Source organism: Asterias rubens, chromosome 6, assembly GCF_902459465.1.
Source record: "Asterias rubens chromosome 6, eAstRub1.3, whole genome shotgun sequence".
NCBI lineage: Eukaryota > Metazoa > Echinodermata > Asteroidea > Forcipulatida > Asteriidae > Asterias > Asterias rubens.
The window spans coordinates 18796096-18821237 of record NC_047067.1 but is presented as its reverse complement, the minus strand read 5'-3'; the positions used below and the strand labels follow the sequence as shown (position 1 = coordinate 18821237).

Here is a 25142-nt window from a genome sequence, read left to right as displayed (position 1 = left end):
ATATTAGGCTAAAACAAATAAAAACGAAAACGAAAAAAGAGAAAAAAAAAAGAAAACAAAAGAGTTGCATGCCTGATGTATACAATATTTTTTGCATTCACAAAGGTCTTTTAAGGATGATACATAGACAAGGGACATACTTAACATAACCCTTTTCCTCCCAAACCGCTTCCCTCCACCCCAATAACCACTCCCCTTCCACTCCCCTAATCACTCCTCTTCCACCCCTAACCACTCCCCTCCACCCCAACAACTCCCTCCTCCACCTTAACCACTACCCCTTTCATAAATCCCCGAACCACTCCCAACCACTCCCTCTTCTTTCCTGTATACTCCTCAGGGAGCTGAGATTGTTTAAGGAATGAATTGAGGCCCAGTGACCAGGGGTAATAATGTTGGAAGTGTTCTTTGAGACGCCCTCCGAGTGTGAAAAGCGCTATATAAAGACGGGTTACTATTATTTCTCCCCTATACCCCCCCCCCTCTTACCAACCTTCCTCTTTCCACCCCTAACAACATCCCCTTCCTACCCATTGGCCAACTCCCCAAAACCAATCATACACTCATCCACACACCACTCCCCTTTCCTCCCCTAGACCCTTCAATTTCCTCATCTTACTACTTCCCTTTTGACCTCAAACCACTCCTATTTTGGAACCGCTTCCCTACAACACCTAACCACTCCCCTTTCCCCACCCCTAACCACTCCTCCTTCTACCCCTAACCACACCCCTTTTACCTCCCAAAACCACCCTCCCCCTTTTCCTGAGTGGACGAGGGGTTCAAGACTGAAAAACAAAAAGCTAACCTTCACAGATTCCATCTGATGACGCAGCAAATCCTGCCCCACAGCTACAGATGAAACTTGATCCAAGAGCGATGCATTGCTTTTGACAGCTCATCGTATTACATTCTGTTGGATTTTTGACTAGTGGAAAGAAACAAAGAAGTCTAAGTAAGATGTGAAGCCTATTGATCAGAAAAAACCCAATAAATAACTGCATTTCTATAGCGCTTAAAGACACTGGACACTATTGGTAATTGTCAAAGACTAGTCTTCACAGTTGGTGTATCTCAACATATGCATAAAATAACTAACCTGTGAAAATTTGAGCTCAATCGGTCATCAAAGTTCCGAGATAACAATGAAAGAAGAAAACACCCTTGTCACACGAAGCTGTGTATGTTTAGATGGTTGATTTGGAGACCTCAAGTTCTAAATCTGAGGTCTCAAAATCAAATTCGTGGAAAATTACTTCTTTCTCGAAAACTATGGCAATTCAGAGGGAGCCGTTTCTCACAATGTTTTATACCAACCACATCTCCACATTACTCGTCACCAAGAAAGGTTTTATGCTAATAATTATTTTGAGTAATTACCAATAGTGTCCACTACCTTTAACACCTCCAAAAGAGAGTCTCTAAGCGCTCAGGATCAAAAGAGTAATCATGTATACGATGAACAGAAATGTTTGACAAGAGTCATGAAACTTGAGATAGTGGTGGCTCGTTTGATGTGTAGAGGGAGATTGTTCCATAAATGAGGTGCAGCAAACTGAAAACTACATTGACCATTTGCTTTGGTAGCAACAATAGGGATAACAAGGGTGTCTTTGTTAGCAGAACGGAGGTTTCTAGTATGACAAAGAGAGTTTACTGGTGATGATTATCAGTGTTTTTGGTCTCAAGATCTGGGTCAGACATGGCACAGTCTTGGGTAAGACCTGGCTCTGACCCGGCTCAGACCTGGGTCAGACCTGGGTAAGACCTTGGTCAGATCTGGGTCAGACATGGCGCAGACCTGGGTAAAACCTGACTCTGACCTTGGTTAGACCTGGGTAAGACCTTGGCAAGGCCTGGGTAAGACCTTGGCAAGGCCTGGCTCAGACCTGGTTCAGATCTGGGTTGGACATGTGTCAGGGGGAAAGCTATCGAACCCATGCAATGTTGATGTGATTCTGGGATAATCCAAGACCCTAGAAAATACTCACAGCAGGACGTTTCGTCGGAGCCATCCCTACAATCTTGAAACGAATCGCAGACTTTGTCCCATGAGATGCACTGTTCATTCTGACAGTGGTATGTCGAAGGCGTACACTGTACCTCACCTGAAACACCACATCAACAAAAAAGTATAAAACAAAATTAAAAACTTCTCGACACTAAATTCAGAAGTCCTTTTAAGGACTTCTGAATTTAAAAGAATTATATAAAAACAGTAGTTTTTATTGTTTCAATTTTATCACATCATACAAAAGAAAGATTACATTTTCATTTGTGCCGGTAACTCCAAGGTTTTTTTTCTTACATTTCTTGATGTTTCTACTTTCAAAACTTTTGAACCGAAGGTGGTTTCAATTTTGGGCTTTACAGTGTTATATGTAAACCATAGGTTATGCTCTTTTCAAGTGTATAAGAAAATAAAAAATTGCCTGGGTCAACAAACAACTCATTTTGCTTGATTGCATCACACATAATAATAATAATAAAAATAATAATGTCAGGCCCCTCTGCGCTGTAAAAGGAAATCAACAATTATTGTACAAAGTAAGCAGATATGTTTTTAACCGGGTTTGTAATTGTATAACAACAATAATAACTTGGGAGGCTAATCATCCTCACTCGCAGGTAAGAGCTGAATTGCAAAGGATGCGGCTACAACGTGTTCGAGGAGCAGGCATGCAAGGGGTGCCTTTGGCAGCCAGCCACATCAACCCATTTTGTCTAGCACAGCCAGAGATCGAAAGTGTTTGATTTTTCCCGAGGGAGGTAAATCGGATGGTCTGGAAAACCCTCATGGCACAGCAGAGAACCAACGCACAAAACTCAACTCACATAATGGCCCTGGCCAGGTATCGAACCAGGGTCACCTTGGTGAAAGGCGAGCGCTTTGCGCAAAGGCTAACTGTGTGGGGGAAAAAATGTTGAAACTCACATTGAGAATGCTCGTCGCTATTGTCACCACAGTCGTCGTTTCCGTCACAGAGCTTGTGTGGAGGTAAGCAAAAACCATTACCCGCACACTCAAATGAAATAGTCAGGTCACAAGTAATCATCACTGCAATTGGGGAAAAATGTAAAAAAGGAATGGAGATTATTTTAAATACAGGGAGGCAGTGCTTTCTACTCTACAAGCCAGGCTTCTGATGAATGATACCCAAGCCTTGACTGTATGGACTGTAAAGGGGGTAACCCTGTTTCAGCCCTAGGAGTAGGTGGCAACGGCCCCTGGAAACAAAAAATTGTAGCACACACCTTGAAGTAGCCTTCAGGCCTTGTGTATCTGGTGACTTGCAAACAAAAACAAAAATACAAATTGACTGTTTTGTGTCCAGCCGACGAATTCAGAAAAAAAAAATCACAACTGTGTAAAACGTCAACTGTGCTCCACTTCTACAACATATATCGCGTAAGTTGTACATCAGTTACACAAGGAATTTGGCACAGTAGCGTAAAATTACAAAAAATTGCCGCAGCAAAATTTCAAGCAGAAAATACTGCCAAGGAAATTTCTTCGCTAAGCGAAAAATGAGTGTGTCACCTGACCGTCGCAACAATGAAAGCTCCATGGAATTTGGCCCTGATCCGTATTTATATTACAAAAAAAAACGGTACTTAACAGAGTTGAATAAGCTAAGCATGAGTTGGCAGTGCCATTTATCACAATTGACATCATTCACATACAGTTTTTATTTTACTAGAGAACATATCAGCAGAGCAACATTAAACAACATCTAAACCAACAAAGGAAGCAGTAAGCTGCTGACAAAGCGAAGTGACTACAACTTAACATGGATAATACATACAAGGATGTGATTCCATGAAAATGAGGATTGAAGTCCTGGCAAGACCATTAAGGGAAAGCGCCATTATAAAGTTCTGAGTTTGCCACCAAAAACTGTGAAACTAATCGTTTTGAATGAGTGAGTGTGTTTACATTATCTTTACTGAGGTCATGAACTTATCGAAAAGAGAAGGGGTTCGCCTCGGTGTTCCTGGCTGTGACTGCTGAATGTGCCGTAGCACCTTGTAAAACTCGTATAAGGTTCTAAATAATTTGGTCTAAGATTCATAACTTCAGTAACCTATCTTTCTGTATAAATGTATACATACTTGAGTACCTTGTTGGTACATACATGTAGATACGTGTGCTATACAAGACTTTGATATTATATTTTTTTATTATTATTAACTCGATGCATGGTCCAGCAGTTAATCTGCCTGAGGCAGTCAGCAGCACTACTGGCTTGTACATGATCCATTTAAAAGATAATAATAATAATAGTAATAACAAATTCTTATATAGCGCATTTCACATAAACCGTATCAATGCGCTTTACATTAGTCCCCTGCCATAGGGCCAATAACATCCCTTTAATCTTTCTCAGCTCCCATTAGGGAGTATACACCCCCGAGCTGCCGTGGCGCTCTTAAAGCTTTAAATTCACAATGTCAACCTCTACCCTCGCAGGTACCCATTTATACCCCTGGGTGAAGAGAAGCAATTATAGTAAAGTATCTTGCTCAAGGGCACAAATGTCACGACCGGGATTTGAACCCACACTCCCAAGATTAGATTCCATTCTTTTGATAAGGAAATACATGGAGATAACAAGTGTAAGTTGGTCGAGATGAAAAGGATGTATTATTCCAGCAATCCCTATAATATAAACATATATGCATAAAATATACAACAGTTATAATTTAAAACATGCAGAGACCTTTAATCATGCAGTCACTTACCTGCATTTCCTGGAAATAGTGATTGCAATATGACAAAAAGAAACAACAAAAGTAAGAGAATTTTTTTTATTTAGTTTTTAAATCCCAACGTTAAGCAAGTCATGAAAAAAGGTTACAAGTCCTTCCGACTTTTAACAAATGTCCACTGGACATTTGTTAAAAGTCAGAAGGACTTGTAACTTTGCCTGGACTTAATGCAGGCGCCATTTGTACACAGCTTAACGGAAGAAAACATAATATCTTATATTTTTATGGAGATTGCACTGTCTAATTCTTATCAACTTTTGATATGATAAAAGGAGGCACATCTCAAAACCTGTCCAGCTTTTACTTTCATAACTCTTGGATTTATGTGGAAACTATGACACAAATTGTCAATTTTTTTCCCATTATGATCAGTGCAGTATCTTGCCTGCCAGAAAATCCAAATAATGTGCAAGGCCACACTTATTGTAAACAAAGATCAAATGGTCCATAGGCATTGTGTTTTGTGTCCTACAAAAAGTACCCAGCCGTCAATTTCACAAAGAGTTAGGACTTGTCTTATCTCGAGTTAGGACGGGTAACTCGTCTTAATCTTAAGGTCTGCATGCTACAGTGCAGGGTTGGGACTCGTACTAAGTCCTAAAATTAGTCTTAAGTTAGGAAGAGTTTTGTGAAATCGACGGCAGACCCTTTAAAGGCAGAAGAAAGAATGTCAGTCAACTTACTGCAAGCCGCTGTACTTTCATCACTTCCATCCCCACAGTCATCGTAGGTATTACAGACAGATGACTGAGGAACACATAGCGTATTACTGCATCGAAACTCATCTGCTGTGCAAACACGATCTAAAATCGAAATAAGATAAGGACTGTGGGAAATACTCTTCAAATTATAGGACAGTGGGAAATAGGCCTACTCTTCAAGGACAATAGGAAATACTCTTCAAAAAATAGGACAATGGAAAATACTTTTCAAATTAAAGGACAATGGGAAATACTCTTCAAACTATAGGACAGTGGGAAATAGGCCTACTCTTTAAGGACAATAGGAAATACTCTTCAAAAAATAGGACAATGGAAAATACTTTTCAAATTAAAGGACAATGGGAAATACTCTTCAAACTATGGGACAATGGAAAACACTCTTCAATTTATAAGACAAAAGGGCTTCCAAATTCGATATAGGAGTCCTATGAAGATAGTTATTGGACAATGGGAAGTACTCTTTTAGCTGGGAAAGACCAAAAAAAGTATAATCTTGCGACTTGATTGTTGGTTTTGAAATGGATACTGTCCTATATGGATAATTATAGGACGTTTCCAAAACAATCTTCCGCCCTGTTTTTGCCACCAAGGCAAGTGTAATAGGAGTAAGATGTTTATTGTATCCTGACTATAAAACCAAGATATGACTACAAAGACAGACACCAAGTTTACACATGTGACAACTAACCAACACTAGTCACAAGAGGGCGGTATGGGAATAACGTAGAAGTGTATTATGTGATCATTCTACAGCAATGTCAGAGGTTTTCTTCTTATACAAACCCTTGAGTAAAATCAACACAATAACTTACTAGTACAGTTCATCTCATCCGAGCGATCGAAACAGTTATCAAACCCGTTACAGGTCAAGTTGGCCGGGATGCAACCACCGATGGCACACGCAAATTGGTCCAGGCGACACACAACGCCACCTTAGAATAACAGACAAGAAGTTGTCTCATTTAAAAAGGTTCAATTAAATTCAATTCAGAGAGACATCTATTCCATAATGCAAAATGTATATGTTTACATGTTATTATTAAAATTAAGAAGGTGTATCGGACCAAAAAAAAGCAAATGAAATAGCCTGTCAAGTAGCACAACAAAATAATACTTACCAGATTGAAGTTACCAGCCAAAACAGCAAGTCACATTTAGAATTTATGACTGGTATCCTGCTCACTTTTGCTGAGCATAAAATTGTTACGCAATATTTTCTGCCTAGAAGCGGCTCAAATGAAATTGGGCCCTGATTGAAGACGCTTCAAGATTGACAGCATTTTGATTTTTCGAAGAGCAATATCAAAGGTAAATGGTCATTGGAATTTGGTTGACCAGACTATCAAAACCTCATCGTGGCTAGGTTCAAAATGTCTTACAAAAAAGTTCCTTAGTTTCCCAGTATGTACCATAGAGTTATATATAAGAACTAGAGGGCGCACGAGTGATGCTTCGTGCACAAACACCACGGGACCGCAAGATGACGAGCGCGTCATTCTGCACGCGCATTGAATATGAAATACACGTTTGATTTTTTATTATTGAACGCTCACGCGATGCTGTTTGTTCAACTTACAAAATGGCCGCATAAACACACGCTGTGAGATGCCAACTTAGAAAATGGCAGCCTACGCGCATAGACCTTTTCGCAAATACCGGGGCGCGCGCGTAAAGCTTGGAATTAGGTGCATTGTGGTCTAGCTGGTATCCAAATTTGATCCATACATATCCCACAATGCACCTCATTCAACAGTCTGCGCTTGCGCATTGGTATTTGCGATAAGGTCTATGCCGGAGCGCGTATATAGGCCAGTGCGCCCTCTAGTTCTTATATATAACTCTATGTATGTAACATAGTTTCTATACTAATATTCTCGTTGAATTGCTTACTTGTCATTGTCATTTCCTCAAGTAGTTTGTTCGTATGTATGTCTGCCTGTTTGTCTGTCTATCTGTCTGTTTCCTCCTTGTATTGCCCTAAGCATGTACCTTTAGTTTATGTCTTTTGATATGTAAAGGCAAGCCGCTACAAGCTACCTGGCTTATTTTGGGCCTTGCCTCCACACGCTTCTCGCTAGTTTATTCTTTTTCTGTCTTTTGTATATACATGTATGCAGTACAATGTACAATGTAGTTCTATAATTTTGTGGAATATTTGTGTGGAAATAAATGTGAATTGAATTGAAATGAATTGAACGGTTAAAATCAATCTTACATCCTTCTTCGTCTGACCCGTCGCTGCAATCCGGAGATCCATCACAACGCCAACGGTCCCTTATACAGCGTCCTCTACTGACACATCTGAATTCACTCTCACTACAGGGACGTGGTTCTGTTGAAATAACCCATCAGTATCAAATGCAGTATTAGACAACTGGCAATTTGCATTTTAATATTTTTTTTGGGGGGGGGGGAATTTTTAAATTTTTACAAAGTTTTTGTTTTAATCTTTATCAATTTCAGGATAAAAATTCATCACTGTTAATCCTTTACAGTCTAAAAAACCCAGACATTACTGATGTTGTTTATTTCTTTAATCAAATGTTGTCAATAAAAATGTCAAAAGAAATAACATGATACAGAAAATTAGTAATGGAAATACTTTGTTAACATACTACATTGGAAACTTTCATATCCGGACATCATATCCGGAAATTACCTTTACTTTGACCGGCTTACTCCTCTTGTCTCAGCACCCTAGCATTTCATGAAATCAGCCACTGTGCTTTTAAAGCATCTTTTAAAAACAGCTTTAAAGCCACTGAACACTATTGGTAATTACTCAAAATAATTGTTAACATAAACACAAGTGTTAATGATCAATGGAGAGCTGTTGATAGTATAAAACATTGTGAGAAACGGCTCCCTCTGAAGTAACGTAGTGTTCAAGAAAAAAAGTCATTTTCCAATAAAATACCTAAATTTAATTTTGAGACCTCAGAATTACATTTTGAGGTCTCAAAATGAAGCATCTGAAAGCAAACAACTTCTTGTGACAAGGGTGTTATTGTCCATTATTATCTCGCAACTTCAAAGTGGGGTGGGTGGAACTTGTTAACCATGGGAGGTAGTTCACCTAGGAGAAAGTCACTCTGATTTCAAACTCGGGTGGGTGGGACTCGTAGCCTTGGTTGGCAGCTCACCTAGGAGAAGGAAAACTCTGATTCCAAACCCTAGTTCCTCCAGAACTGTCTGGGTTATCAACAGTAACCGAGCACCCTCATCAGCACTGGGCAGCAGCAGTGCGCTCGGACACCAGTCCTAGAACTGGCATCACTGCGGGATGGGAGAGACTTGGACACCAACCATTCTACGTCCGTGAAACCACGAATAACATGGAAAGACAAGACAAGAAAGTACACCAGAAGGAAGGACGCCTGGTTAAACAAGCTTCCCGCATTTCCTCGAGACCCCGCAAGGACAGTGCGACTACCTCAAACAAAAAACGGGAAGGGTTCAAATCAAAACAAAGTAGACCAGTAATTTATGACGTTGCCAGCCCAAACCCAGTTCTCACTAACGGACGGCTGACAACTGAAGTCTCTACCACTGGAAGAATTCTTAGAGATGAACCAAAGCCAACACAGGACACTCACCCAAGGCTTAGTAACGCCAAACACCCAATCCACATAGGGAATTGGAACGTGAGAACTCTACTAGCCACAGGTAAATTAGATCTGTTGGTAAATGAAATCGACAAACTTAATTGGGACATAGTTGGAGTAGCAGAAACACGCTGGAAAGGCAAAGGGATGGTAGACCTTGAGAGAGGAAGAAAATGTATATGCTCTGGTGCATCCAAACAAGGCCAAGCAGGTGTAGGGGTTCTCCTTAATGACAGTGCTTATGGATCTCTCATAAGCTATGACACTGTTAATGAGCGCATCATTTCCATCAGATGCAGAGGCCAAGGACCAAACTTGACCCTATTTCAAGTCTATGCTCCAACTTCAACTTGTTCAGAGGAAGATATTGAAGACTTCTATAACATCCTCCAAGCTAAAGTAGAGTCGGTGCCAAAACAAGACGTTTTGATTATAGCTGGAGACTGGAACGCCAAAGTTGGTCAGGACTTTGAAACCTGGAGTCCTACTATTGGCAAACATGGCTATGGCAGTATGAACGATCGGGGAGAACGCATTCTACATTTCTGCAAGGAAAACAAGTTAATTGTGACCAACACTTACTTCAAACATAAAGCATCCCGCAAGTGGACCTGGATATCACCGGATCATAAAACCAGGAATATGATAGACTTTATTCGACCGTGTATGGCATTTTGGTTTGTTCGCTGTCTTGCAACAATATGGTGTCCCTGGAAAACTAATCAACATCATTAAGGATCTGTACAACAAGGCTAAGAGCTGCATCAGGATAGGCAACAAACACACACCGACTGGTTTCTAACTACTATAGGGGTGCGGCAGGGTTGCCTGTTATCTCCTGACCTGTTCAACTTCTTCTTGGAGAATATCCTGACAGAGGCTTTTGAGTGTGAGCAGTGTGGGATTAATGTAGACGGGTACAGACTGCGGGATCTACGCTTTGCAGACGACATCGCTCTGATAGCAGAGACAGAAGCTGATCTCCAGAATTTACTTGACAGAGTGCATGACACCAGCAATAAGTACGGAATGGAGATCAATGTACCAAAGACCAAAGTAATGGTTTTCACACTCGATGATCAAGACACAACATCAAACATCACAATCAATGGTTCAGCACTGGAGCAGGTGTCACAGTTCAAATACCTTGGTGTGACTCTGACACAATCCAACGACTCCTCCTGTGAGATCAAACAGAGGCTGATGCTAGCATCCGTGGTACTTGGAAAACTTCAAAGAATTTGGCATGACAAATACGTAACACAAAAAACAAAACTGCGGCTCGTGAATGCACTGGTTTATCCAGTTCTTCTATACAGCTCAGCAGCCTGGACCATCAGGAAGGCAGACCAAAAGAAGTTAGAAGCTTTCCAAATGCGCTGCCTGCGCAAAACCCTGAACATCTCCTGGCAAGACAAGGTGCGAAATGATGAGGTGTGGAGGAGAGCATCAGCTGGTGGTAACCCACCAGAGTTGATCACTTCACGCATCCACAAGATCCAACTTTCCTGGTTTGGCCACATAGTGAGAATGAAAAACAGCACACTTCCAAACTGCATCCTTCTTGAAACAGTAACTGGAAAAAACGGACGGGGTAGGCCTCGGAAGAGGTGGGAAAACGACATCATCATGAACAGCACCTTCTACCTGGAACATCGAAGAGCGCAAGATAGGCAAGAGTGGAAAAAGAAAATTCGTGGAGCTAACGTCCTGCGGGATACGGTGCAAGATTGATTGATTGAACTTCAAAGACCAATTGAGTTCAAAATTTCACACGTTTGTTGTTGTGTGCATATGTTGAGATACACCAAGTGAGGAGACTGGTGTTTGACAATTACCAATAGTGTCCAGTGCCTTTAAAGTATCTTTTTTAAGTATATCTGGACTCACCACAACCCAGAGGCTCGTCTGAGGAGTCACCACAATCATTATCAAAATCACAGAACCATCTCTGCGGGATACAACGGTGATTGTCGCAACGGAACTCCCCAAGTGGGTCGCAGGTCACTTCCTCTGTAAAGATCAAATAGTCAAAGTTCACAAAATTGTTTAAAATGTCTTTACTCATTCTTCAAAACACTCTATTATAATTATATGCCTGTGATTTTTTGTTCACAGAACTCAGGGAAAGTCGGGGAGTATACAGTGCTAACACACATCTGTGTATATGTGAAAAACAAAAAGCACATTCTATCCCGATGCAATTTGACATCTATTAAATAATTACAATAATAATAATAATATAGGATTTGAGGCATTGCATGGTGAGGTATCAATGTACATTTGGTTTGCGGTAACACCATGTGTGTATCTACTTGCCAGGTAGAGTTGTTCTTAGGGAACTGTCTTGCTTTTATTCTACTGCCGTGGAGTAGATAATCAGAGATTCAGGAACTTCTCAGTTCTGAAAAGAACTGTCCTGCTTTTAACTATTACAAGGACGGATGGTACAGAAAATAGACTGGACTACTACTTTAGCTTATAGGATCATAGTTAACTGTACTGTCGCGGAGTCAGTTCTGAATTGGTCTCAACGTTTCGACTAGCTTGCTCTAGTCATCAGCAGGAACAGGAGTCTTGTTATCTTAAACTTACCACAACCAATTTCATCCGAGTTATCCCGACATTCGTCGTAACCATTACATCGAGCGTACTCAGGAATACACCGGAAGCTGTTTAAGCAGCTTATCCAACCATCTGGACATTGCACATTCTCTGAAAAACAAGAATTGAAAATAAGAATGGGAGACTTTCTGGGACGATAGAGGGCAGCAGACTTACCGGGTAAATCCATTGTTCTCAGAATTATGCGCATGTTCAGAACTACGTAAACAATGGAAATTTACCCGGTAAGTCTGCTGCCACCTAGCGTTGGAAAGTCTCCTATTGGTACCGGGGCCACTTTCATAGAGCTGCTTAAAACACAAAATTTGCTTAAAGGAACACGTTGCCTTGGATCGGACGAGTTGCTCTATAAAGCGCTTGTAACCGTTTGACTTAAAAATGTATATGGTTTGAAAGATGTAGTCAAAGTAGAATACAATAATCTACACAAATATGCCTCAAAATTGCGTGGTTTTCCTTTTACCTCGTCAACTAAGTTCGCTAAGTAGAAGGAAAACCATGCAATTTTGAGGCAAATTTGTGTGGATCATTATATTCTACTTTTGAATTATCTATCTAACCAATATGCATTTCATAACAAACGGTTTCAAAGGCTTTTCAACAACCAACTCGTCCGATCCACGGCAACGTGTTCCTTGAAGCACAAAAATGGCCTGCTTAGTATTTTACACATGTTACTGGCCAAAGTTCCATGCCACATACATTGCTTGTGACTAGTATTAGCTGCTGTTTACTTAGCACACAAATTGCGTGCAGTGCTCACTCGCAATCTGATTGTACTAAGCAAGGATTTATTTAGCTTAAGCAAACTTTGTGCTAAAGCAGCACTATGAAATTGGGCACTGAATCAAGTGGGTTAACAGTCAACATGTGTCGTGGCTGAGCGGATAAGCTATGGGCCAAATTTCATAGAGCTGTTAAGCACAAAAAGTAGCTGACCAGAATAAAGTTACCATGCAGCAAAACTACCATGTCAGAAGTACATTTTGTGACTGGTATCCTGCTCATTTTCTCCTGCTTAGCAAAAAATTGTTAAGCAATATTTTTTGCGTAAGTGCACAGGCTGAGCGTTGCAAATTGGTCTAAAGGTGGGTTGCAATACGCGACATCGATCCGCCATCTTTGATGTAAAACAAATAAAAGAAAGTGTACGCGCTGCGAATGACTCTCGGCAAATGGCTCCTCAAGCCTGCACAATTCATCAAATATTGCGGCCGATGACATCTTTAGCCCAGTTCACACTTCATGCGAATGCGAGGCAAATTTGGCGTCACAACTTGGGCAGAGTTGAACTGTCGCGAATTATTTGTTGCAAATGTGTGACATCAACATCCGCTTCGCATTTGCATTCGCGGGAAGTAAGAACCAGGCTTAACGCAATCCATCCATAGTTGGAGGGAACAACTTACGACATTCCCGATGAGGTTCATCACTGTTATCACCGCAGTCATTGTCCAGATCACACTTCCATTCTTCAGGGATGCAAAACCCACTTGTCGTACACTTAAAGTACCCCTCAGCACACATGTGAGTATCTGCATACAAGAGACAAAATCACTGTCAGTTTTCCCCAATAGTTTTCAGTTTAAAGGAAAGGGGGGGTGTCGGGCCAAGCAAATAAAAGCATTGACATTGCTTTACTCATTTCTCAAAAACTCACCCCCCTCAGCAAGATATATAATGAACCATTCTTATATAGCGCATAACACATAGTTAAAAAACATGTCCCTAAGCGCTCTTTAGAAAAACACAACAGAATACAAACAGCAGATGTACTGGGTAACAATTGAAATGGATGAATTAAATGTTAAATAAGTGCGTCTTTAATTTTAAGGTATATTTCTATACCCTAAGGTACACTTTCAACCATCATTATCTTCAAACTGTGTAAGTTTAATATAAGTCTGTGAACATAATGTTTTGTTTTACAAAAATTACCCAAACCCTATAAACTGTTTGAAGTTAAACTCACCGCAATTTAACTCATCAGACCCATCATTGCAGTCACTAATTTGATTACAGACTCTGCGTTCGCTGATACATCGAGAACGATCAAGACAACTAAACTGCCAAGTATCACACTGATTTACGGCTGCAAAATAAGAAGACAAACGGGCCTTTATAATAACAGGTAAGACCTATCAGCGCACTGAGATAGTTTGAATGCGGCGCTAGCTGCGATGGAATGGACACATCCGCAGAATGACCAATGATAGACCAGTGATAAAAAAAAGTGAAAAACACAACCTGACTAAAATGTAGAAGTTTGAGATCGACCGGCCATCTTGGTCAACGAGAAAATAGCGCAAAAAACGATTACACATTTTGCATGACATCGATTCAAAACAAAAAATAAATGAAACGCTCATTGAGCGATAAACTCCTAACGGGAGATCAGTTTTTGACATTTCAGACAGAAATATTTATGTTTTCTACTATCATCATCATTAAACTGTGTAAGTTTATGCAAATCTGTAATCTTAGAGAAGATTTTTTTTCTTGCCATTCTGTATTGTTCCTTTAAAGAGTGGAAAGTAAAGATATGAATCTTGAATCTTGAATAAATCGTAATGGGGAGGTTTAGCTGCAAGCTACGCGAGCAAAAACGTGAACATGAACAGTAGATTATTTTGTTGTAAAAATCTCACAATCTAAGCATTCGTAAAGTTACCATTTCTCATGTCAGCTACATACATGTACGTGCAGACATCATACTTGAGCATGAAATAAACCCCAAGTGGTGACAACACCTAGAAATGACCCAATTTTCTGACGTTCACGTTCACGTTTTTGCTAGTGTAACGTGCAGGTCCCTAAGTGTGTTTGTTTATACTTACAGCATTTAGCAACACTCCCCTCATCGCTACCGTCCGAGCAATCTCTGTCACCGTCACACAGCCACAGTATCGATTGCAAACAGCTCCCATCGTTACATTGATACTCTCCAGGCTGGCAGTACCTCACAGCTGAAAGTCAACACATCGTTAATAGAGTAAACAGTGGGTATGTTCAAACAGCGTACTAAGTTAGACCCAAACCGGTTTAACTTTAAGAGGTGATCATAAAAAGTTGTTCCCCTTGCGTTCAGACAGCATTGAGTTAAACCCGATATGGTTTATCCTTGGTTTGAAGAGGTCAAAAGTGACCCCATTACTCTAACATCCAGTTTATTGCCGTGTTTATTGGTCACCGTGTGTTTACGTAAGGATTGCGGGGGTCAATGGGTCATCTGCTGTGAGTTAAACTGGATGTTGTTGTTTTTTTGTTCTGTCAACACACACTGTTAAAAATTAAACGCGAAGCAGTCTAAAGATACCCCCCCCCCACCCCTCCCGCTATAAAGGCAGTGGACACTATTGGTAATTACTCAAAATAGTTTTTATCATAAACCCTTTCTTGATTACTTGATTGTGAGAAACAGCTCCCTCTGAAGTGACGTAGTTTTCGAGAAAGAAGTAATTTTCCACGAATTTCATTTCGAGACCTCAGATGTAGAATTTGAGGTCTCGAAATCAACCATCTAAAAAGCACACAACTTGGTGTGACCATGCTACCATCATTATCTTCAAACATTGTGTTTTGTGTCCTACAAAAAATACCCAAGCCCTTTAAGTGACTTCAGATGGATGCAACTTTCAACGATACATAGGACTTAGCCTAGGGGTTCCATTGACAATAGCACAGGGTATGACTGTAAATAATAATATTACTCACGGCAATTCTGCTCATCAGAGTTATCGGAACAGTCATTGATTCCATTACACTGCCGATACCAGGGAATGCACTGTGGACATACAAATATCATCTTGTTACAAATGTGGCAAACCTTAGTATGTACCACAGAGCTATGACGAGAGCGCTAACTTGCTCTGCGTTTTAAAGCCACCCATCAAGCTATGTTTGATGTGTTGTGTGATGTGACCACCGAGTGATTTTAATTTTAAGAGAACACACATTGCTGCAATTTTTTTTTTTTATTCGCCGTGTGCGCTTATACGCGACTGCCCATTTGCGAATGGCCGCGCTACGAAAACCGTAACTTTGACTTGATTGACGTGCTTAAAATAGTATACATGTGTTTTAAACATGACGCACGTGACGCCAGCAGTTTGTACGCTCATCAGCAGATTGTGCGTTCACATGTGCTGCATTTTTCTGGTTCAATGACACATAGAAAAGAAAAAACGCACTATCATGCAAATAGCCGTACAATTGCTGTACAAAATTTCAAGCTTTTGTATTGGTTTGTAATAAACATGGATGCGCCCACACGGCTTCAAAACCTTAGTACGTGTAGCTCTATAGTATGTACACACTCCTCCCTGTAGATTGTGCAATTATGGTCCCATAACCTTATGGAGTTTGTATGGGGGAGATTTTGTTTCGTCCTTTATTTAAGTGTAAGGTAGTTTATGACAATGAAAATTACAAATGTTGGAAATGTAAAGCTAATTAACAAAACATAGTAAAAGTAAAGTAAATTCAACAAGTATAACAAAGGAAAATGGAGAATTAACCTTGACCTCAGCATCAGGTTACTTGCAAAAAATTAAGAATTTGTGCCCACCTCCGATCAAAAACTTATGCAAACGCTTGCTTTAGTCGTGCAGGGTCAAAAGCCTATTCATTAGTCGACGAGGCGACAGCTTTCCATTTCATTGCCCTCTCGACCATAGCGCGAACGTGTATAAGCAAGCCTTTATTAGTTTCACATTGGGGCGTAGATCTCAAAAAAGGGGTTTCAACAAATTTAAGATCAAATAAGCATCCTTGTGCCAGAGTTGTACTTTTGTTAAGATAATATATCTATAACTATTTGTATGTGTATTTGTTTTAAAAGCTTAACAAATTATTTAAACAAGTTGTAGCGAAAATTGTTGTTGTTCACATTTGTCATTAAAAATGTTTTAAAGCAAAGATTTAAATTCATAAAAAAAATAAAGTTCTTTGTTTGATGTACAAGACTCGCAGTCTATTTTAATTCTTACGGACTCTTTACTTTCCACTTTGGAGACACGCAAATCTTTTCGAGACTCGAAATTCGAAAATCTTTTCGAAATGAATTTCGCTCTTAAAGGGGCACAGCAAATTCCCTCTGAAACTTAACATCTATTCAATCTTTTATGAAATTAAGATCAGGTTTGTAAATATTTCACCTTTTGTTCAGCAATACATGCAAACTGAGCAGTCGTGCAAGCTGGAATGCACCTGTGTCCGTTCACCACATGATTCTCAGCGCAGGCACATGTATACTCGTTCCCTCCCGGAGCAATGAGACACAGTCCTTCACATGGAGCATTAACACAGACATTGCTCAAAGCTGTAGAGACAATCAAATATCAAGTTACTGTGATGGGATGAAATTAGAGGCATATAGGCAAATTGAAATCAAGAGCCATTTAGCAGGACAGCAGTAACTTCAAGTTCAACTCATCGTCCTCAACTTTTACTCATCAGTTGTACCGAAAACAGCAGGGCAGGTATTTTAATGGTGACGTAATATTCAATATGGTCTACTACCGCAAACCTTACTAAACAAATAGACTAAATGAGACCACTTACTTGGATCTTGTCGAAGTGGATGTACAACCTGAATACCAAAGGGTCGATGAACCGTCGCACGAATCTCGACTTCTTGGCCGTTGTACTTATGAGCCTTGTAGACTCCTTTAAGATTCCAATCAGTGAAGTAGATGTAGTCTCCAAAGACTGTGATGGCAAAGGGGTGAGCGATGGTGTGCTGTTCATCATCATGGAGGAGACGGTGTATATGATTAAAGTCCATATCGGAGTAGCTAAAGGAGAACAGAGAGAAACCAAATGAAGATTAGGGGTTGTCATTGGTGCAAGCACATTAAAAATGCAGAGGACGGCCAAAGAACCAAGCTTGCCACCATCCACCTAGTTCATCACTGAAGAGAGGCTCTTTTCGGCTTCATTGCCCGCCTTAGATGGCAACACCCCCACAAAGAAGGCACTAAACATGTCCGTAAACTGCAGAGGCAGAATCAACCTGGCACCTGGTTAGTTGAGATCTAGGGGCTGCCCGAAGACATCTTGGATCGAACAACTGGGTACATCACTAAGCAAGGTTAACAGACTCCGGAACCTAGCTACCAACTAGTCTAGACTGTCTATGCAGTAGAGTGAGTGAATGAGTGAGTGAGTGAGACATGAAAACTCATTTAGTGGCGTTTTTGTGGCGTGTCATGGCCGAGTGGTTAAGAGCACCGGATTCAAGCTCTGGTGTTTGATCAGCAGAGTGTGGGTTCGAATCCCGGTCGTGACACTTGCTACATAAAATTAGGGAGGTAGTGCTTTCTGCTCTACCGGCCAGGCTTCGGACTGATGATACCCAAGCCTACATCCGTATGGACTGTAAAAGGGGTAACCCTGTTTCAGCCCTAGGAGTAGGTGCAACGGCCTCTGGACAAAAAAAAATGTAGCCTTCAGGCCTTGTGTGTCTGGCGACTTGCATAAAAACAAAATTTGTTCTTTTTTTTTAAAAGCCACCTGCTCCAGCAATGCAAATGTCGTGCCTACGAATCCCTAATTGTTAGCATAAAAACTTACTTGGCAACAAGCAGTGCAGAGCTGTTGATAGTATAACACATTTGAGAAACCGCTCAGTTCAGTAACGTAGTTTTTTAGAAAGTGGTCATGTCTACCTCAAACAATAAAAGACTTTAGGCCTGAGGTCTTAGATAAACATCTTAAAGCACACAATCTGTGCAACAAGGGTCTTTTTACTTTCATTATTCTCTTGCAAAATCGATAAACAATTGACTCAAAATTTTCACAGATTTGTAATTTTATACTTATGTTGGGTTACACCGAGTGAGAAAACGTCTTTGACAATTACTATAAGGTGTCCAGTGCCTTTATATGTACTATTCAAAATAGTAGCAAAAACATTCACACGTTATTGACCAATCAGAAGGGAGGATTTCTCGCCGTGGGTTCACATATGACATACTTACGAGATATAATCCAAGTGCGCATCGACCCAGTACACATGCTGTGCTGCGTAATCAATGGTCAATCCATTGGGCCAGCCCACTCTCTCGTCATGTAATTCCATCTTGTCAGTTCCATCCATACCAATACGACCGATGTATGGCCTCAGTCCCCAGTCAGTCCAGTAAGCATACCTGTCGAGATAATCAATCAGGTTTTTAAATTCTTTTGTTTAAAGGAACATTACAAAAGATATTTAACTGGACATAGATTAAACAAAAATTGAATACTAAGACGAGAACCCATGGCTTCACAACCAGATGAACAAATAATTTGTTAAACAAATGTGAACTGCCACTTGACATGCTTGAAGGTTCTTGTGTGCTAAGCAAGACACTTAACGATTATTATTGCTTTATTATATGGGTAAAAACCAAAAATTGGTATTGCTTTATCCTTTCGGATGGGACGTACATGTAAAGCCGTTGGTCCGTGCGTTGTGTAATGCACACAAAAGATCCCAGAAACACTTATCGCTAGAGAAGGGGTGTCTGCTTAATGCGCCGTAGCACCTTGTAAAACCCTTATTCATAACTTTAATAACCTATCTTTCTGAACAATATACCGAGCGCCTTGAGTACCTTGATGGTAGATACGTGGGTTATGTAAGACTTCCGTATTAGCAAAAGTATAAGTTAGAAAGTACTATTTTGTTTAACACCTAATTTCTCTTACCCATGTTCAGGATCCAGAGCAATTGCTCGAGGTTCAAAGAGACCGGAACTAATCAAAACCAGACGATTCTTTCCATCTAGATCAGAAACTTCCATGACGTCACGGTTACGATCAATCCAATACAACTTCCTAAAGAGAAGGGGGTGAAAAAAGAAACACCCTTTGTAAAGACCTTTATCATAGTATTGCCATGGCTCTGCCCATCGCAGTGCTGAATTCTGCGCTTACGATCACCATTCTATGCTTGCAGGCAAGCACTGAATTTCTGCGCTAGCTGTGTAAGCAAAGTATGTCTAGTTTGTGGTGTACGCACACACACAAGCCATAATTCCCTGCTAACTCGGTAATATATCGGTGTATATGGGTAAAACCAAAATGAATACTCGTTGTCCCAACGCAAATTTAGAATACTCTATTATTATCTTAATACATTTCTTACGTACTCGAATCCCTTACTCAAATTCCACCCAAGTAATATGCCTGTGATTTTTTTTTCACAGAACTCAGGAAAGATACATGTAGTCTAAAAGCACATCAGTGTTTATGGCTCAAACCAAAATGAATATTCATTGTCCCCAAAGCAAATTTAACATGTATACTATTATCACAAATTTCTGACGTACTTTGTAACCCAGTCCACAGCCAGACCCTCAGTATTGATGACGCCGTTTGTGTGAACCTGTTCTATGTTGGTTCCATCCATATTCATGCGGTTTATAGAATGATTCCCGATGTCCGAGAAGTAAATCTTCTGGTCCACATAATCAAAGTCCAAGGCAACGATGAGGTCAAAGTCGTCAGCGATGCGGTCATAGTCGACCGAGTTTTGCTCAATTCCAAGACGGCGTATGTAGTAGCGATTTCCAAATACTATAAATGGATCACCCCCTGGAGTTAAGAAACAAATCAATAATAACAGACAGTACTTAATATATAGCGCATACCACTATAAGGTCCCTATGCGCTCTAAAAGAGAAAAAGAAATTTATGTTGAAAAAGGCAGAAAGAAAGAACTGGGATAATGTTAAATAAACAAATGTGTTTTAAACCAGGTTTTAGATTGATAAGTCTGTTTGACATTTTGAGGTATACTGTTCCAAAGATGCAAAGCAGCGTTCTAGAAGGAGCGAGAACCATATAGGAAGTATTTGTGATACCTGGCAGAAAACATCGGATGATTCAGACAAGAATTTCATTTCACTTGTGTTTGGACGACACAAAACACAGAAGTCCACAGATTTAATTTTAACTTCAACAGTTTAAAGATGATGATGATAGAAAGGTTTCCTTACATTGCTGAGGTGCTGTAGTTTAAATATAGAAGTGAGTAAAACAATTTGATAAAAAAAAATTTTGTCTCAGTGAGAAGAAAATTATTTTAGCATGTACAACAGATTCACGCAACTCTCCTGAAAAAAAAAATTGCTCTGTGGTTTTCAGTTGAGGTATTTTGTCAAAAACATGACGACTAATGAAGTTGAAACTTCTACAAGAAACCTATACTACATAATCTTCATGCACACTTAGTGCAGTAGACCACTCTGCCATTTTTAGAGGTTCCTTTCTATGGGGGAGAAACTGGAGTTAAACTTACCGTAGTTAACGACGCAGCCTTCGGCCCCATGTGTATAGCCCCATGCACAAGTGCAGAGGTAACTTCCTGCTAAGTTAATGCAAACCTGTGAGCAGACACTAGGTGTTTCAGCACACTCATCGAAATCTGCAGATGTTGAAAGAAAAAAAAGACACTTTCTAGAAAAACAGATACAAGCAGTTTAAAACATTGACTGCGCATGACGTCTTTGACCATGCTCTTTGATGTTAAAGGCAGTGGACACTATTGGTAATTACTCAAAATAACTATCAGCATAAAACCTCACTTGGTAACGAGTAATGGGGAGAGGTTGACAGTATAAAACATTGTGAGAAACAGCTCCCTCTAAAGTGACGCAGATTTCGAGAAAGAAGCAATTTACCACGAATTTGATTTCGAGACCTCAAGTTTAGAATTTTTTCTGCTCGAAATCAAGCATCAGAAAGCACACAACTTTGTGTGACAATGGTGTTTTATCTTTCATTATTATCTCGCAACTACGACGACCGACTGAGCTCAAAACTTCAAATGTTTGTTATTTTACGCATAAAAGTTGAGATACACCAAATGCATATGTTGAGATACATCAAGTGAGAAGACTATTCTTTGAAAATTACCAATAGTGTCCACTGTCTTTAAACAATGGAACAGTGCACGCGTGTACGCACTGCGCGCGTCTCTCATCCAATGATAGCTTTTCACATGTGCAAGTCTTATATAAAAGATGGCGGCCATGAAGGGGTCGTTTGAATTTCATTTCACGTTTTGGAGGGAAGAAAGAACAACAACTCGAGTGAAACCATGTAATTAGGTCTTTGAGGAGTGATTGGTGGTTCTAAAAAGAACCGAAGGACTCAATGTTTCAGGCATAATAATACTCTGTCCGCCGTCTTTTTGTGATACGATGTCTTCAGGTGACTCCAAGCCCGATACATAAAATACTTCTTGCGAACGCAAATAATAAGAACATTTTTACGTCACAGCCCTGTTTCCGCTGCAAATGTTTCACAAGAGTTTAAAGGCAGTGGAAACTATTGGTAACTGTCAAAGACTAGCCTTCACAGTTGGTGTATCACAACATATGCTTAAAATAACTAACCTGTGAAAATTTGAGCTCAATCGGTCATCAAAGTTGCGAGATAATAATAAAAGAAGAAAACACCCTTGTTACACAAAGTTTTGTGCGTTTGGATGGTAGATTTCGAGACCTCAAGTTCTAAGTCTGAGGTCTCGAAATCAAATTTGTGAAAAAATTATTTCTTTCTCGAAAACTATGGCACTTCAGAGGGAGCCGTTTCTCACAATGTTTTATACCATGAACCTCTCCCCATTACTCGTCACAAAGAAAGGTTTTATGTCAATAGTGTCCACTGCCATTAAACGGCTCCCTCTGAAGTAACAGAGTTTTTGAGAAAGAAGCGATTTCTCACTTGAATTCGAGCATCTAAAAGCACACAACTTATGCAACTAGGGTGGTTTTTCTTCCATTACACTCTCGCAGCTTCCATGACCAATTGAGTTCAAATTTTCACCGACTTGTTGTTTTATGCATATGTTGAGATACACCATGTGATGTGAGAAGACTGGTCTTTGACAAGGTGTCCAGTGCCTTTAAAGTCAAACCGATATTAAAACTTGTCTTACCGACACAAGTGTGTTGATCTTCTCCTAAGGTATATCCATCATCACAAGTACAATGATACGAAAGCGGTTCATCTACACACCCATAGCTACAGGCTGGATAGTCTGGACTCCTGCACTCATTCACATCTACACAAATAAGAATAACAATAATAATAAGAATAACTAAACATGCACTGATTAATAATAACAATAATACAAATTGGTTTTTATAAAGCGCTTTACACACCCGTAGGCCATCTCAAAGCGCTTCCAACATTACTACCCCTGGTCACTGGGCCATTTGCTTCATTCCTTACACCAGCTCAGCTTCCAGGAGAGTATACAAACAATTGGGGGTTTTGATCGATGAAACAAAAAGATAAACATGTCTAATCCAAAATGTTAACTTTGGTCGAAAATCCTGAAAGAACACTTTAAACTTGGCTGCACTAGACCTATCCAGTAGGCTCCGCCCACAACGCACGTGTGAGCAAGAACACGTGGGGCTCTCCAATGCCTTTCTGCACAACTCTGCCGCTCGCGTCAAGATACGCGCACGCATGTCGGACCTTATTTGTCGGACCTTCGTTGCGTTGTGATTGGTCAATACGCAATGTGGCGGAGCTTAGTGGATCGGTCTCTTTGCTGCTTGGACCGTAAGAAAGTAAATAAACAGTTAGCGACCATGACAGGAATTCTGGTGGAAGAAATCTGTTAAATTTCATTTTATATTTAATCAGGTAATTTGTTATTTCTCTTAATATTCCTACACTTTACTCGACCTCCGGAAGTGATACAAATTATTTTTACAGCGCCCTCACACGGTCAAATGAACGGAGGATTGAACGACAAACTTGGTGTGATACTTACTGCAAGAGGGTCCAATGTCAGAGCTATCCGTGCAGTTAGGGGAGCCATTACACACTAGATCCTCTGGAATGCATTGTTTGTTCCGACATTGGAAGAAACCTTCCGGACACGCTGCGTCAACAAAAAAAAAATAGTCAGAGAAAATTCTTAAGATTTTTTGTTTTAAATAAAAAACTACAAACTGAAATAAAAACACCTGAGTGAAACAACATCCCAAAAATGACAATAAGGTATTGATATTTGTCGCACGCTGCCAACGACAGACGTGTAGTTAGTTTTCAAACCTTGAAGTTGGGGCATAATTAGCCACCCAAAATGTTGAGGTGTAAAAACTATGAAAATTACATGTAAATTATAAACAAACATATAATAACCAAGTTAGAATAGCATTCCCTTAAAGGGAAGGTACACATTTGGTAATTACTCAAAACAAATATTAGCTTAAAAACTTACTTGGTAACAAGCATTGGAGAGCTGTTGATAGTTTAAAACATTGGGGGAAACGACTCCCTCTGAAGTAACGTAGTTTTTGAGAGAGAGGTAACTCCTCACTAAAATAATAAAAGACTTCTAGTTAGAAGCTTTTTTGTTCCTATCTGAAAGCACACAACTTTGTGTGACAAGGGTGTTTTTTCTTTATCATTTTCTCACAACTTCGATGACTGATGAAGCCCAGATTTTCAATCAATGAATTGGAAGTTTTAGAAAAGGGAAACAAATTAAAGTATGACTTTTTTTTTCTCTTCTAATTTTTGGTGAAACTTACTGCAGTCTTGTTCGTCTGAGCTATCCCTGCAGTTATCATATCCATTACAACGTTGGTTCAGTGGAATACAACGACCGTTGTTACATGTGAACTCAATGTCATCTCGACAGGTCGGGTAATCTGAATAATAAAACAAAATACTATCATTAATAATAATAATAGTAGTAGGTATTTGTAATGCGCCAAGTCAATCTTTACAGATGGTCAAGGCGCAAGCAGAGACAATGTAAACACAACAATACATGTATATATCCAGTGAATGCTAAACAAACAATAATAATAACACCATTTAAAAACTATAACAACAATGGGAAGAAATCAGAGGAGGGAAACCACAACCAGACCTGCAGCATTGAGCCAAAGAAAGTCCCGCCAAAGGCGGCCTCTCTATGACAAGAACGTGCAGGCCAAGCCGAGCAATACCGGGCACACACTGAAACATTATATGAAAAGATCAAAAAAGCAAATCATTAAAGTAATTGCAAAAATTGTAGAGTGCCGTCATGGCCGAGTGGTTAAGAGCATCGAATTCAAGTTCTGGTGGTTAAGTCACCGGAGTGTGGTTTCGAATCCCGGTCATGACACTTGTGTCCTTGAGCAAGATACTTTACAACAGTTGCTTCTCATCAGCAAGGGGTATAAATGGGTACTTTTGAGGGTAGAGGTTGATATTGTGAATGAAAAAGTCTTCGGAGCACCACGGCAGCTCGGGGCTGCATACTCCCCAGGGAGCTGAGAAAGATTAAAGGGATATTGGCCCAATGACCAGGGCACTCATATAATCTTGTTAAGTATACATGATTTGAGGCATTGCATTGTGAAGTACCAATATATATTTGGTTTGCGGTAACACCATGAGTGAATCTACTTGCCAG

The 25142-nt window shown here is 40.0% G+C and overlaps 1 protein-coding gene across 1 annotated transcript in view; it reads right to left on the bottom strand.

Moving 5' to 3' along the window:
- LOC117291447 (low-density lipoprotein receptor-related protein 2-like) overlaps positions 1 to 25142 on the bottom strand; it is a 58381-nt gene that overhangs the window by 14909 nt on the left and 18330 nt on the right. The window contains exons 8-28 of the mRNA XM_033773135.1: positions 24268 to 24387; positions 23502 to 23612; positions 22653 to 22778; positions 21009 to 21134; positions 20038 to 20302; positions 19415 to 19543; positions 18703 to 18873; positions 17285 to 17517; positions 16879 to 17042; positions 15437 to 15506; positions 14560 to 14688; positions 13695 to 13814; positions 13132 to 13257; positions 11693 to 11812; positions 10988 to 11110; positions 7708 to 7824; positions 6305 to 6424; positions 5454 to 5573; positions 2936 to 3058; positions 1992 to 2108; positions 809 to 928 (exon numbers count right to left, since the gene is read on the bottom strand). Coding sequence (XP_033629026.1) covers positions 809 to 928; positions 1992 to 2108; positions 2936 to 3058; positions 5454 to 5573; positions 6305 to 6424; positions 7708 to 7824; positions 10988 to 11110; positions 11693 to 11812; positions 13132 to 13257; positions 13695 to 13814; positions 14560 to 14688; positions 15437 to 15506; positions 16879 to 17042; positions 17285 to 17517; positions 18703 to 18873; positions 19415 to 19543; positions 20038 to 20302; positions 21009 to 21134; positions 22653 to 22778; positions 23502 to 23612; positions 24268 to 24387 — 2850 coding nt within the window. The remainder of the gene's footprint in view (positions 1 to 808; positions 929 to 1991; positions 2109 to 2935; positions 3059 to 5453; positions 5574 to 6304; positions 6425 to 7707; positions 7825 to 10987; positions 11111 to 11692; positions 11813 to 13131; positions 13258 to 13694; positions 13815 to 14559; positions 14689 to 15436; positions 15507 to 16878; positions 17043 to 17284; positions 17518 to 18702; positions 18874 to 19414; positions 19544 to 20037; positions 20303 to 21008; positions 21135 to 22652; positions 22779 to 23501; positions 23613 to 24267; positions 24388 to 25142) is intronic.